Here is a 16,128-nt window from a genome sequence, read left to right on the forward strand (position 1 = left end):
GACCGCAACGCGGTCGTTCATGTAGCCCACGCATTTCAATTTACAAGACACATTTCTTATTATTTATTTACTAAAACATTGCTTCTTAATCTATACATGTATTTATATATTCCTCATGAATTGCAATACTCCTTTTGAGCTCGCTTTTTCTTCACGCTTTTAATCACCATCCCAATAAATATGATTTTATATCATATTTATAAGAGTAGATTTTCAATATGCCAGTTGGCATTATTATATACAACGCCACGTACTAATATGAAAGACAGGGCTGAGAGCTCGGGCGTCACTGAGTAGTTAAGTGAAGAACTGGGAGATGCAAGGGGAGAAAGCATAAAAGAGTTATAGATTCATACTTCACATGAAGATAACATTGATTCGTTTGAAAATGGAAAAGAAAGAAAAAGAAAAAAGAAGGTAAATTAAGCCTCTTTCAGACAGCTACCTGACCTCCCCGATACTTGAACTCTCTCCCTCCCTCTCTCTCCTCTCATTTATATATATTCTTACCAAAAACCCAACAAACAATACAATTCAAACTCAGAGAGTCACCCCATTGCCCTACCAGGAGGTTCACACCTCTCTCTCTCAACCTCTCCTGCATAGACAACAAACTCTTTTCAGTCTACTTATTACTACTAATTAACACACGCCCGCACTCACACTCTCCCTCCTACACAAATCCCACCAAGGACCACACCCTTTTCAGTTTGTTAGCTACTTCTCTTTCAAAAGATCACAGGCACTTTTCCATAACCCTACCCCCCACAAAAGAGATATCAAGCGAGAAAAAAATGAACATGAACGGTCTTGAATCTCAACGAAGACAAGAACCCTTGAAAAGAAGATGGCAAGAGATAACAAGTGTCCCAAACATGAGCCAGTTCCCCAGGCCAACTTCTTCTTTACCCAATTTCATGACCAAGCCTATAACCTTTCCTGGCTTCGAAGATGATGATCTTGTTTCTACCATGATCCCTCCGGTGACAGTTGTTCTCGAGGGCCGTTCGATCTGCCAGAGAATTAGCCTTCATAAGCATGCAAGCTATCATAGCCTTGCGAAGGCTCTAAGGCAGATGTATGTTGACGGAGGCAGCGATTCCGGAGGTTCGACAGCATCATCAGCATCAGAGAGTGTCAGTGATCATGATCTTGATCTCACAAATGCTGTTCCTGGTCATCTCATCGCCTATGAAGACATTGAAAGTGATCTCCTTCTTGCTGGTGACCTTAACTGGAAGTACGTATACGTTATCATTTTGACTAATTACATTGCCATGTTTTAATGTCATTGACTAAATGTACATGTCCTTTAAACAGGACTCCATATATAAATGGTTTTTGTATTATGAAACTCTATTTCTTTCAGCAGAAAGCAATCCTATTAAAAACTTAGTTATAGTGGTATCGTTTCTTATCGCCTCATCAGTTATATGGGTCTTGTATATTTACGTGCAGAGATAGATCTGATTAATATGTTATTTTAACTACACAAATTTATTGATATAACAATCAACATAGAGATCGTTATGGACACATATATGTTTATATGATGATTGATATACTGATATTGGTAGATTTGTTGATATATTTATCTTGATCATGCTGATGTTGATGGATCTACATATATATATATATATATATATTGATGTGATAGTCAAATAAATATATTAATAGATATAATAGTCAATAGATCAATATATGATAAATCCATAAATATATATATTTATGTTAACATGTTAATGACCACATTAGTCTATCTATGAACACGTACGGACCCACTTCATGTTCCGCATGTTCCGTAATGAAATTGTAGCATCGCAAACCCATAACCTATAGAGGTCTTTTTTTTCTTTTTCGCTTGATAAATTATTGATTATGCCTGTATTGTAAATGGTTATGCTACACCATTGCTTGCTCTTAATTTGTCACTCTGGGTGTGAATATGTAGAGACTTTGTGCGTGTGGCGAAGAGGATTAGGATAATGCCAGCGAAGGGGAATTCAAGGAAGAGAACAGGAGGGGCGGCCTAGGGGCTGGGTTGCTATACATTGTCTGGCTGTGATGGTTGTCTTGATCAAGATGTAAGAAGTCAAGGAGGTTATACAGTTTAATATTTTAAAAATCAGGGTTTATGATTTTGCAATGGAAAATATATATGTCACCTAGCTAGCTAGATTTCTTGGGAAGGACGACCTCGTTTCCTTCTTTGAATAAAATAACTTTATCTCCCACATTCGGTTGTTCACGGATGTTGTTTTATTTCTAGCAGCTCTAATGTATGTGGCCCATGCATTTGCCCTTATTTCTTGCCTCGCTCTGTTCATTAGAAAAGGTCAACCTTACCTTCCTAATCTCTTTGTTTTTTTATAGTAACTTACCTTCCTAGACTGCCTATTGAGGAACTAGCACATGTGCGCACCATACCCAGGTGAATCATAACAGTATCAAATCGTTTCATTTATAGATTAGTTTTCATGTCAGTATATCTTTACCTAAATTTAGTTAATTAATAGAAGAAGACATTGCTTTCTTTTTATTGCTTTCAATTGGATATGTAAGTGGTGATGGCTTGGTATCCATGGAAATTTAACATCTTTCTTGCCGAACAGGAGTGGACGAAACTCAGCACTTGCTGTCATATATGGCTGTCTTGTTCTGTTCCAATGGGACGAATGAGAACTAATTTATAGCAGATCAACACTTCCCAATTCCATCTCTCTCTCAATTATTGTCGACTACTTTTGGCCAAATACTAACCGAAATGTCCGTTGGATATTTAAGTGGTTAGATACACCAGATTAACTACTTCAACACTTCCTCCGTGCTATTTTTATTGGCTATTTTGTAATTTTCAATTGTTTCATTTCATTTGATTGTTCTACAAACGCTGTTTTTTTTTTTTTTTCCTTTTAACATTTTTTAAATTCACAATTTTAAAAAGCCAAATTAAGAGTTAGATAAATATGAAAGGTAGAAAAAGAATAACATAATAAAATCAACATTTTATATATCCTTTTCATATTTGTTTGTGTTATATCTGTTTGTGTTTATTGTGGTACATTTATTTATTAGATGATATTAATCTTGGATTAAATGACCCACTTTCAGCTTATATCTTTTAACATTGATTACCAAATACTTGAATTGAAAAAATGTTTATATTTATTATTTGTTTTTGTATTTGAAATATTTTTCTTGATATTGTAAATAAGTTTGGATTTAATCAACGTGATCCCAAATAAACCTATTATGAATAAATGTTCGCCTCATCAATTTCAATTAATATAATTAATTTGTTTCATGCCTGTCAATAACTCACCATCACTATATCCAACACCTGTTTTTTTATAAAGTGTAAATCAAGTAATTGTGAGAATAAAATTCAAAACCATTCTTTTAATTTAATTTTAAAATAAAAATATGTTAGTTTAGAAAATTCCTAAACGCAATAAATATTTGTTTTAAATAAGTAACAATATAGCTTATATTAAGTATGATGTATAAAATGATTGTTATCTTGTATATATAAACAATTTTTTATTTAGAATATTTAAAAGACTAGTTAAAAAATTTTAATTATTATAAAATTAGATAGCAACTAAATTTTATAATTTTACCAATAATTCATTAATATCCTTAACATTAAATGGTAGATTCATAATTGTTTCTGAGTGAGAGGGCAAAATAAGATACATAGGAAGAGAACATATAACTAAAATTTTCTAAGAAAATCTTGCACCAGTTTTTAGGGGGGGAAAATTGAATTTCACAATAAACTTTTTGGGACCTTTTCATTTGATGGAATAAATGTTTTTTAAACTAATTAATATGCGGATTTTACTGAGGCTTCAAAAAAGAGAGACACGTTAGAGAGGAAATTCATTTTAGAGGCTTAATTGCACTTTGTATTAATTTTAGTGGTGCTAAATTAGGAAACCCACAACGACGATAAAATTCTAATAAAATTTTACTCTATTCATTAGTTTGTCGCATAAATAAATGCGATGTGGGGATTAAGGAGGTATGCATTAATTTCTTTTCTATTTCTTTTAATGAAAACAAAAAATTGAGAAATTGTGTGTTTTATAAAATCAGCAACAAATTAATTAAAAAATTAAATGGTGTTTAAAAGTCTAATAAAAGTTATTTTTTAAAATGTTTTTTATTTTAAAATAATTTTTTTTTAATTTTTTAAAAAACATTTTTAAAAAACCATAACAGCCTAAGTTAAATAGGTGTAAGAAGCAAGATGCAATGCTAACAAATGGGTTAAAAAAACAAGACTGTTTTGAGCTAAACCACTTCAACTGGCATTTATGAGCCCACGACAGTCAATCTCCCTAATACATTTAAAAGACAGAGTATTAACACTAACCATACTACTATGTTTGTGCCCATCTTTGCACGGTCCAAAACGTTGCGTTGGACAAAGTTAACCTTCAGTCCAATCCATTTAAAGTTTTTTAAAAAGTTTGATTTTTATTTTATTTTATTTTAATATATTTTTAAATTATTTTAATATATTAATATTAAAAATCATTTTTTAAAAATAAAAATTATTATTTTAATATATTTTAAAATAAAAAATATTTTAAAAAATAAACACTATCATATTTCCACACACCCCCTTCAATCATCACACCTCAGGTGTTCCATTAATAGAAGCTAACTAGTCAAGGACACCCAACAAATATAATCATCACCAAGAAAACAAAATTGCATTATTAGTGATCTGGTCTGGTGCGCATTGAAATTAAGTAGACGCTAGGAAGGTAGTGCACTAGGGTAGGAGTGCACAAAAAGAGAGGGCAGTCAGTGCGCGAGGAAATAAATGTACACGGTTATGCTGGTAGTGTACGATCCGACAAAATGAGGGATCTCGCGTTGGCAGTGAGGCTGGAGATGGCAGTGCATGAGGATAGCCCTCAGGTAGCTACGACAAACTTTGAAGATTAAAATCTTTTGTCTTATTTTAATTCATAAATAAATTCTAATTCAATTAATGAGAATAAAATACTAAATTTTTTCCACCATTCTTACAATCACCTTATTTTAATTTATTGCCGCATCTCTTCCATTGGGGGTGACCATGGTCGATACTGTGAGGATAGCATTTCATCAACAGCTGACACTGACATCAAATGGATACATACGATGTAATAATCTTCGGGCTACCAGGCTTAATTTTGAATACATTGATTGATTCTGTTCATGATAAAATTATGAAATCTTTCGGAACGCATATATAAATGCAATTTTCAATACGATGTAAGGTGCCAGAGAGAAGAGAATCTTTGAACAGAAACATGACGGCCTAGTGGTCTGTCATGTGTCTGATATTTTTATTAACTCAACTTTTATTATCATGTAAGATAATGGAAACTCATGTTTTTCCATTACCCTTGCAATCACAGTCCTTCATTCACGCCTAGTACTGCTTATTGGACATTCATCTCCTACATTAGAGCTGAGCAAGGTTGACATTCTTAACATCATTATCATGAAGCTCTAGCTTAACTAGCTCACTGATATCATATGGGTGAGCATCCTCAGGTAACTGCCGTTTAAATGCTCTTTTTCCGAAGGCCCAAGCTTTAGCTTCAGTAAAATGGGCCCCGTCCCAGTACACATACTCACTCCTGTTGGCACATGGGATGGAAAGGGATTGGCATGGGACGGCACCAGATTCTAGTACCTGGCAACAGCTCTCACGGGTTTGTTTGAAACCTGCAATATTGAAGCAAAAGTAATGTTAGTAACGAAGGACTAACTAAAGGAAATGTCTGTCTTCAACCATTCTCCCGAATTCAGAGAAGAAAACTAGAGGGAAAGAAAGAGAAATTTATTAGTACCTGCATTTGTGACGTCAGAATCAATACCGTAAGAGTTTATGTAGGTGAAGACAGCATCTTTATGCTTCTCATTAAGCTCTTGGAGCATTGTTTGAAGCTGACTGTTGAAAATCTTAACATCATCGTTGAGCTTGTACGCACATAAACTGTCATCTAGGTCATTAGGATTTTGTTGTATGTTGGACGGCATACATCCTACCCGAATAAGACCAAACACGGCTATCTTTCTCGCTCCTGTAGAATACAGATCCTGGCAGGAAGGAAAACGGGATTAAGAGGGGCTCCTAGTTAGTTTCTAATCAGACCAGACATTAATTAGTTATTTTCTTAAAAGAGACACACCTCCAGTTGAGTCTTGTAAGTCTCAATGAGATGTCGCGCATATTCATCGGGATTGTATATCTTGCTGCTGTTGTAGGTATCCAAGAAATAGTTGTTGAGGTAGTCGTTATGGCCCATATCAGAAACATATACGCATTTGCTCAGGTACTTCTTAGCAACGTCATCGCCTCCCAGTTGTTTGGCAATGCGTGAAACAGTCATCTTGTGATTATATAACTGAATATTCATGGTAAACAGATCTCTCTGGCGTACACAAAAAGAAACACACACACACATATATAGTTAGTGTTGCCAAAGGACACACATGATTCCAAACTTCATATGCTCAACTATGCAAGTAATTTTATTTTTTTAATTGAAAGAAATAAGTTGACCAATATTACTAGAACTAAAATTGATTATAGAGAGAGGAGTGCCAATGATAGAAATTAAGACACAACTTAGTAAATATCAATCTTCCATAGGTGGAAATTAGGTTTTTGTGTTTACTTTTAGAAAATAATTTCTTAATTTTCACTTCTACTTCTCTCGTTTATACGTTCTAGAAGAAAGACTATTTTATGAGAAAATAAGAAAATATGTATATTAAATATAAATTATTTAAAATAGAAAATAAGAGCTTGTTTGGCTTATGTTGAAAAAACATGATACAAGTAATGAACATAAAAAATCTGGTGAACCAAACGAACTCTATATATTATGATTTGGGAAATAACCTTTTTCGATATTTTTCATTTTTCTATAGAATCGGAGAAATAGAAAACCAGCATTTTCTAGGAAAAAAAATTATATTTTCAATTAGAAAATATGTTTTATTTAGTTTTCTATTTCCCACAAATAAACACAACTTCTCCAAAACCATACAAAACAATTCTAATAATTCTTTTTAACCAACAAGAGTTTTCAATAGAGGCATGTATATGGTCATTAATCACCGAAAGATATCCTGTTTCATCAAGAATGCCAGCTCCACTAGATCCGTAATTGACACCATCTAGGAAATTAGTGAAACCTCCGACGCCGAAGTCCGTGATGAAACTGTCGAAACCTAATTGTTCAGCTGAAACAAAACAATACAAGTTAGTTCAATAGCATTATGATTATATACCTATTTTTATGTATATAAGGAAATTTGAACCCGAAAGCTCTTAGGAGAAGGGAAACATGGATACTGATTGAGCTACAAGCTCATTCGCGCGCGTATTTTATATATATATATATATATATATATATATATATATAGCATAGCCTTAGCTAGTAAAATTGGCATCAGTAAGTGATTTTTTACGTTATAAACATTGTAAATCTCAGCAACAAAAGTATCAGTTGCAGACTTGGCCCAATTTCTAAATTTAGTATAATAACTTCCTAAGGAGAATAATTATTTCCCGTTAAGTAAAGCAAAACAAAAGTGTTATGTTATAAGAGAGGAGAGCAAACTGCATGCAGACCAATGGTGTCGGCTATGTTGAGGCCATTGCTACACCTTCCTGTAGCCCCCAAAGGGAAGTCTATTCCATAAGGCAGATAATTAACCTTAACAGGTGTGGTGAGGTAGTTATTGTTTCCATTGTCAAACAAGGAGTCTCCAAAGACGAAGTAGCAAGGAACTTGAGGCGTGGCCTTTCCATAAATCCAGTGTTGCCAGTTTGACACCAGCAATACAACAGACAACGCCCACAATGCCTTAAGCTCACTAGCCATTAAAAAGTAAGCAAAACAAGATAGAAAGGAAGAGCTTTGCAGTCGAAAACAAGATAGAGTGAAGGAAGAAGTGAGTTTTAGGGATGGGTGCTTTGGAAAGGAACGAACCCGGACTATATATAGAGGTGTGGGGGCGTCAGCTTGAAACTTTAAACAATACAAACAGCAGATAGATTTTTTATTTAAAATATATTAAAATAATTTTTTTATTTTTTAAAAATTATTTTTAATATTATTGTACTAAAATGATTTAAAAATACTGAAAAAACATTGATTTAAAGTAAATAAAAAATAAAAATAAAATTTAAATTTTTTTAAAATATTTTTAAAATAAAAAAATAAATATAACCCTAGTATTTCGCAACGTGTATTTTTCCTTTTTTATTTTCTTCCAACTTTTGTGTTATTTTTTTGTAACACCATACCTGCTACTTTGTTTTTAATGTGCAGAGTATTGTCTTTTATGAAAATAATATTTTTATGTGTCCATTCATCAAGAGCTTCATTCTCGCTTATGCGTTGCTTTTGATATTTTTGAAGATAATTAACAATACATAGTATATAATTTTGGAGGTGTCAGTCCCACTTGAAAATGATTTTTTGTTCCTCATGTTACTGAATTGTTCGGCGTTAGAATCTTAGGATAATTTACAATATTTTATTTTTACTCCATCCCCAATGTGAAATGCTTGCTCAAGAGTTAATCATCATATAATCCAAGAACATTAAAATTACACCAAGAACGACCAATTGTTTCAAAACCAGACAAAAGTAATTTCGCTATGATGTCCTCACTAAATTCATTTTATACGTGGCTTCTTCCTCAATGGAAGGTCCTAACTAAAGAAACCTCACGTAGTCAAAGCGTGTTGATTTCGTGGTTTGAAATATTTTTTATTTAAAAAATATTAAATTACTATTTTTCATTAAAAAATACAAAAAATCTAAAAAAATTATCATTTAAATATATTTTCAATTAAAAAACACGATATAAATACACATGCTCCAACCTTGAAGTTAATAAGGTGAAAGATCCATTCTCAATTGAAAAAATCATTTTAAAAAAGTGCATTCATTGCCTACAAATTGAAAAATTATTGGAAGTTGTGCTGGTTAAGCAAAAGATTTTAGGTCTGTATTAATACGGATATAAATAATCAGTAAAAGCGTGAATGTACTCAGAGAAAGTAGGTGGAGGAAAAGTAATGAGAAAGAAATTAACAAGTCATTTACTTTGTTAAAGGAAAGAAAAAGTGGGGGCTCTTACTGTGAGAAAAGTTAACGGTGTTCAAAATTGACCGTCTCTTTTTTCGTTCCTTGGTATTAAGAAGTAATTTGCTAGTATTTTGTAAATATTTATTAATAATCAAATAAATATAAACATAAAAAACTTAAATAAATAAGTTATTTGGCCACCGAAAAAACTTTTTTAATAACTTTTCAAAATATAAAAAACCTCTTTGAGATAGTTAAACTCAAGATAAATAATTTTTATTAGTTTAAAAGATTACAAGAGTATTACAAATATTTGTATCTATTCTATTTTGTAAAGACAAACACTTTATTTGGTCTTTTATCACAAAAACTTGTGATCTTTAAAATATTGTTATCCTAATTAAAACACTCACTTGCTAATAGTTAATATAGAAATTCCTTTTAAGAGTCTGCAGATTTTACAACTTTTCGATGAATTGTTTTCCTTAAGAATTTTCTTTATTCTCCACTTATGTATCAAGAGTATATATTGTGAAACTATATGTACTCCACTCCACTGACAATGCTACTATCTCAAATGCTTCTAATTGTCTTTCCATATATATATATAAGAACCTTTGATAAATATTATTTTCAAGTTTCCTAGTTTATTATGTTCTTAACAAAATGCTAACTTATTTCACAAAAACATTTTTTTAATAATTATTTTCAGATAACTTGTATTTTTTTTTTATATAAAACTTGTATAAATTTCCTAATTAATTTATCAAAACAAACTAGATAATTATATAAATAATGACTGCTAACAAATACTTCATTAAAATATATTAGGAAGCATAACTAAAACAATGGTATGTAGCATGAGAACAATTAATAATATTTATGCAACATTCTCCTAATAGTTCTTAACATATTTCATGCAAACAATTCATAACATATTTAAAGAATACTAGATGCAACATGTTGCATCCTAACAATTCATAATATATTTAAAAACTATCATGCATAAGATATTGTTATACAACTACATGTATCAAGTTTAAAGTGCATCAAATATTCAATTTAGAGGTTCTTATGCTATAAAAAAGACATCATAGTTATTACAGACTAGAATATTTAATATTTATTACTAATTAAAAATAAACAAAATTCTAGAAAGCAAAAAAAATAAATTATAACAACTGGCTGGTTGGGTACTTGCTTTCTCTTTCCTCTTCTCCTTTGCATCCCTCACATGTATCATTGTCCCCTCTTAGTTTAGCACCAATCCTAATCCTTATTTTCACCAATAATAAACTAATGTACTTGTTCGACATTCAAGTCGAGTTCAACAAGTCTATCATTAACCTGTATAATATCTTTTTGCATATCTGTTAATTAGTAACTTGTCAACCACATCAATATTATTTTTTCCCACTTACTAGTAAAATTATCAAACTTGTTTGATAATACTTGCAATTGTTCAATTATAAAAGGGATTAAGAGGCTTGTTTAAGGAGTTTTGGGTTAAGACGTGTTTGACTTTTCAGGATGTAATCTTTTTTTACTAATCACGACTTTAAATTTGACAACAGTTACATTTGAGATCTTTTTATAAATCTTGATTGTTGGCTTATTATTATGTAATGATATTTTATCTATGATCGATACCCTAGATATCAACCCACCAAAAGACAGCCTCACTTCCTTAGTTGTAACTTTTTTGTATGACATCCAAAAATGAGTGGTTAGGTTGATAGGAACATCAATAGCAATGACATACATGAATAGAACTTTCTCAACCATCAGCTCAGCATGTCTTTTAATAGGCCAGAGGTTTGTTAGTGCAATTTTTGCTAACAATTAGTAACGAGGTAGCATAGTAGTTATAGACAGTACATGAGTTTTGAGAGGCTATTTAGTTTTTTAAAGGTAACGAACATATCATTCATCTGAGTCTTTGAAGAGGCTCTTACTCATTTCTAGGGAAAGTTAAGATCTGTAATTTTAGGTAGCTCTTATAACTTTTTAATACAGCAAGACATAACTTAAAGGTTTGACCACCATAACATTTAATAGTTTTACCAATAGAATTTTTCTGTCGATGTAAGACACATATTCCATCGATAATTAATTTACCAACAAAATCACCGATGAAAATGCTCTGTCGGTGAATCTTTCATTGGTAAATTTTTATCTGTTGGTAAATTTATTGGTAATAAAAAAAATATGATCACCTATGGATTTACTGACAGAACCAACATGTGAAAAAATACTCGCTTCATTTCATCGGTATATCCCTTGATAATAATATTTTATTACCAATGAATTTACCAAGGGATATATAGACGAAAATTCCATCGGTAATTCAATAAGTAATTATTTAAAAATATTTTAAAATTTTTATTTTATAGAATTATAAAATAATTAAATAAATATAAATCAACACTCTATAATATATACTCAAAATTCTTGGAAAAAAAGGAAGAAGAAAATAAAACAAAAAAATAAATTCAACTAAAAAACTTTATATGAAAAAAATGAAGTTGGAATTGCTAAAAATTTAAAAATCCTATAAATAAATCAACTAAAAATTGATCTCATATGAAAAATAAATCTCACAACAATATTTATACAACTATTGAGATAAAAAAAAATTAAAAATAAAATATTAAACAAATATAGTGAAAAAAATCTTGAAAAAGGAAGAAAAAAAATCTTATCTTAATGTAGTGGCAAGTGAAGCTAAGGAGAGGAAAAAAAATTTGTAAAGCATATTAATTAAAAAAAAAACTAAGAGGATAAAAGAAGAAAGAAGAAGAAAACATACTCGAGCAGGAGATGAGGAGAGAAAAGAAGAGAAAAAAATAGATATTGATGTTTTTTACATATAGTGAAGAAGAAGAAGAAGAAGAGGAAGAGGAAGAAGAAATGAGTCTGTTTCTTGTGAAATAAAGGAATCCAGGCTTTTTATTGGGGTGCGTTAGCGACGAATTTACGGACGGATAATTAAATATTAATTTTTTTAATTATTTTATTGATAATTCCATCGATAATATTAATTTAAATTTTTAATTTTGTAAAATTGTTTTAGAAACTGCCAATAATTACCGATGATTTTTCAATCTGTTGGTGATAATGTCTGTAATATTTAAATTAATTAATTTTTTTTTTCATAAAATCACCATATAACATTGACGACTTTTCAATCTGTCAGTGATTTTGTCCATAAAGAACAATAATTAACAATGCAATTGAAAATCCTAATGGAAAATTTCATCATTGATTCCCTTTGTAAATGACATAATGAATAGTATTCACAATTTACCAAAAAATTTATTGATAAGTTTTTGGTAATTTTGTTGTAAAAAATAACATGTTATTATTTTTTTTTTTGGTTTGTTTTAATTTTTCTTCCCATTGTAATCTTCTTGGTATATACGAAGAGACTATTTCCATTTGAAAAATCCCTTGAAAATTTATTAATAAAAATAAGTGGAAGTAATGGAGTGGTCATCAAGATTGAAAGGCTTATAAATGGAAAAAAAAAAAAAACTCATTAACTACTTCAACATATGGAGCATGTGCTCCTTCAATTAGTTTACCCCACTTTCCTTAAAGATATCTTCTATAAACATAAATGTGGGGTCAAAAAGATCACTTAACAAAGGTGTTATGTTTCTTATTAAATTTTATTTTATCATGTCCCTTCAACAAAAATAAAAATAAAAATAAAAATAAATCACTCATTTTCAGAAACAAAAAATCAAGAAATTTGCAAAATAAATTTCTTTCTAATAATGTTAAGAAATTTCATATCAAGATAGAATATCCTTGTCATTTTTATAAAAATGTTAAATGTAAGATGGAGAGGATGAGCAAATGCTTTATTTTATAAATTCTTTTGTATTTATTAGAAGATGTTAAGTAAAGCTGAATATATTTTCTCGGAAAATTGCGAGTTAAGTTCCTTGAAACAAGAAATAAAGAAAGAGAGAGAGATAATGATGATGATTATGTGTTTTGATAAACAAAATCATGTATTCAATTAAAAAAACTATATTTCTCTTATTCCTGCTCATATCAAACTTCATGATATGCATATATAGCCTATTTTAAGATGACATAATAGTGTTATAAAAACATTAACTCCTTAGACTAATAATTTCTCCTTTTGTTTCATAAATGAGTTAGCCTATATCATTTTCACATGTTTATTCTTCGAAGTATATCTAAATGTATGAATGCATCTATTTAGTTGACCAAATCAAGATGTGAGTGTGTGAGTAAGAAAAATAATAGTTTTACTTTAAAATTTCTTTCTTCATCTTTCTTTTTTTGATATGAGATATCCTAGCAAGCCGTGAGGTGTCAAGGTCTATACATGGAAGATTTTCACTCCTACTATAAAATTTTGTCATTTTCATTATGTAATTGTTCATTTGTTTCTATAGTGAGTAATTAACTTTTTCTTCGAGGAATTGAATAGTAGAATTGATTCATACTAAAGTCTTTGTTTATTTTCATAATGATGTGAATACTTGACCTTTTCTTAAGGTTATTGTAGGAGGAATATCTTCACAACTTATGTACTAGGTTCAACCAGCTTTCATCAATTCAAAAGAATAATATTTTAAAATTGGATTCCATACTAGACAAGACTTTACTTGATCTTAGCAAAATAAAATTTGTGAGATTTAAAGGTATAGATTATATACACTTACAAATTTTACTTTTGTGCTTCGATGTTAGCAATTTATCACTTGTGTGAAAATATATACAAACACAAACAAAACAATGTAGACATTTTTTCATCATTATTATTATTTACAAATTTTCTCTTTTGAGAATCAGGACATATCACATATATTAATGACTTTCTTAAGAAATTCAAATCTTAAACCATTTAAAGGTTTCGTGAATAAGTCAGCCAATTGATGTTTGATGTTCATATGTTTTATTGAGAAAATATTTGATTCAACCATGTATGTATGTTAGGTTCTTGAAGTAGTGTGCGATAACTACCTACTATAATATATCTGGCTTCTACAATGAACAATGAGATTTAATTCTATTTCTTACTCATCTATATTGCCAAGTTACCACCAACATAAAAATACCCTTTAGTAGAGCCTTTTTTATTATCAATATTACATGTCTAGTCAACATTTGAATAGCCAATTAAATTCAAGTTTGAATCTTTTAAATATCATACATCATAATCAATTATAGTATAAAGGTATTTTAAGATTTCTTTAAATGCTATAAGATGTGATTCTTTAAGATTAGATTGGAATCTAGCATAAACACCCACAATAAAAATAATATCAGGTTTACTAGCAGTAATATAAAGTAGACTCTCTATCATGTTTCTATAAAGTATAAAATAAACAAGCTTGTAAAATCTAAATTGATTTTGATAGATGTGCTCATAGGTGTATGAGCATAACTCTTTCCTTTAATAACAAATTTTTTACCATATTTCTATCATATTTAGATTGAGAAATAAAAATTTTATTTTCACTCTGCTTAATTTGTATGCTAAGAATAAGTTTAACTTATCAATCATACTAATTTCAAATTCACATTTCATTTCTTTAAAAATCTCATGAGAAAGTGAGTTAGGAGTAGCTCTAAACACAATATCATCAACATCAACATAAATCTTAGAAATTAGTAGATGTGTACTAGTTTTTCTTAGAAAAAGAGTCTTGTTAGTTTGTCCTATTTTGAACTGTTATCTAACAGATATTTTATTTACCATTTGTACCATGCTTATGATGTTTGTTTTAGATTATAGAGAGCTTTATTTAACCTATACACATTAGGAAACAAATGATTAGTGAAATATTTAAGTTGTTTTGCATAAACCTTTTCTCGTAGAATTCTATTTAAGGATGCACTCTTCATATTGATCTAATATGATTTAAAATTCAAGTGATAAGCAATTGCAAGCAGTATGCAGACAAATTTCAAATGAGTTATTAGTGTAAATGTTTAATCAAAATCAATTTCTTCTACTTTAGTGTATCTTTGTGCCACCGATCTTGTTTCATGCTTTTCTAATTTATTCTTCAAGATTCATTTGGCTTATATTATGTTGTGTTATCAGGACATGGAACCCATTCTCATTCATTTTTTTTATGAACTGATTTAGTTTCTCATGTATGACATTGATCTAACTTTTATTTTATAGGGCTTCTTTAACCTTTCAGGTTCAATCTATAACGAATGACACATATGAAACTTGATTGATAACTCATTTTATTAACCTCATACCTAAATCTAATTTTCCAATATTATACTCCTTTAATGATTTTGTTTTACCCTTAAGGAAGGTTCGTTCTTTTATAACTATTTAGAAACATGCGAAAAAATCTTTTTCTAGTCCTTTTCATCCTATCCTAATAAGGTTTCTAGACAAATTTCTTTAGATTGTAATCAACAATCATATTGACTGATTCAATGATAGTTTGAGTTTATAGATTGTAGACTCTATAGGCTTTGTTGTATAATGAATATCCAAGAAAGATTACTTTCTCACTTTAGTTATCAAGCTTACATAAGCTTTTTTTTTTTTATCTCTTTAGATATAGAAAGAACTCCCAAACACTCTAAATTATTTAACCATGAGCTTTTTGTTGTTTCATAAATCATAAGTAATAAGTTTTGTTTTAGGTTTAATCACAGCATAGTTCAAAATATGTACAATATTATTGACAAGTTCCCCCTAAAAGTAAAATGCAACTTTATTACTATTCAGTATAGTTTGAGTTATTTATTGTATAGCTCTATTTTTTCTTTGAACTATACCTTTTTGCTAAGGAGTGATAGGGGGAAAGAATTTATTGATATGTATCTTTTTCATAAAAAAATGAAAAGTTAATACTTTCAAATTCTTTATCATGGTCACTATGATTTCTAGAGATAGAAAGATACTTTTTTATTTGTGATTTTTTGAATAGTTTTCTTGGAAGATCTAAAGATTCAGGCTTTTATCTTAATAAAAATAACTTAAGTATATCTTGAATAG

At 29.8% G+C, this 16,128-nt stretch overlaps 2 protein-coding genes across 2 annotated transcripts; one reads left to right on the forward strand and one right to left on the reverse strand.

Annotated features, from left to right (window-relative positions):
- The first annotated feature begins 309 nt into the window (after positions 1–309).
- LOC105115203 (auxin-responsive protein IAA33-like) lies at positions 310–2,303 on the forward strand. The gene is made up of 2 exons (XM_011012030.1): positions 310–1,240; positions 1,952–2,303. The coding sequence occupies exons 1-2, from the start codon at positions 795–797 to the stop codon at positions 2,031–2,033; spliced, it is 528 nt and encodes a 175-aa protein (XP_011010332.1). The 5' UTR covers positions 310–794; the 3' UTR covers positions 2,034–2,303.
- A 2,986-nt stretch (positions 2,304–5,289) lies between these two features.
- LOC105115204 (GDSL esterase/lipase At5g45670-like) lies at positions 5,290–8,000 on the reverse strand. The gene is made up of 5 exons (XM_011012031.1): positions 7,649–8,000; positions 7,133–7,257; positions 6,198–6,440; positions 5,856–6,105; positions 5,290–5,730 (listed from the first exon to the last, which is right to left on the reverse strand). Exons 1-5 carry the CDS (start codon positions 7,899–7,901, stop codon positions 5,465–5,467), a joined length of 1,137 nt encoding a protein of 378 aa, XP_011010333.1. The 5' UTR covers positions 7,902–8,000; the 3' UTR covers positions 5,290–5,464.
- Positions 8,001–16,128: the final 8,128 nt, after the last annotated feature.

This window comes from Populus euphratica, unplaced genomic scaffold, assembly GCF_000495115.2.
Source record: "Populus euphratica unplaced genomic scaffold, PopEup_1.0 scaffold652.1, whole genome shotgun sequence".
Classification (NCBI taxonomy): Eukaryota; Viridiplantae; Streptophyta; class Magnoliopsida; order Malpighiales; family Salicaceae; genus Populus; species Populus euphratica.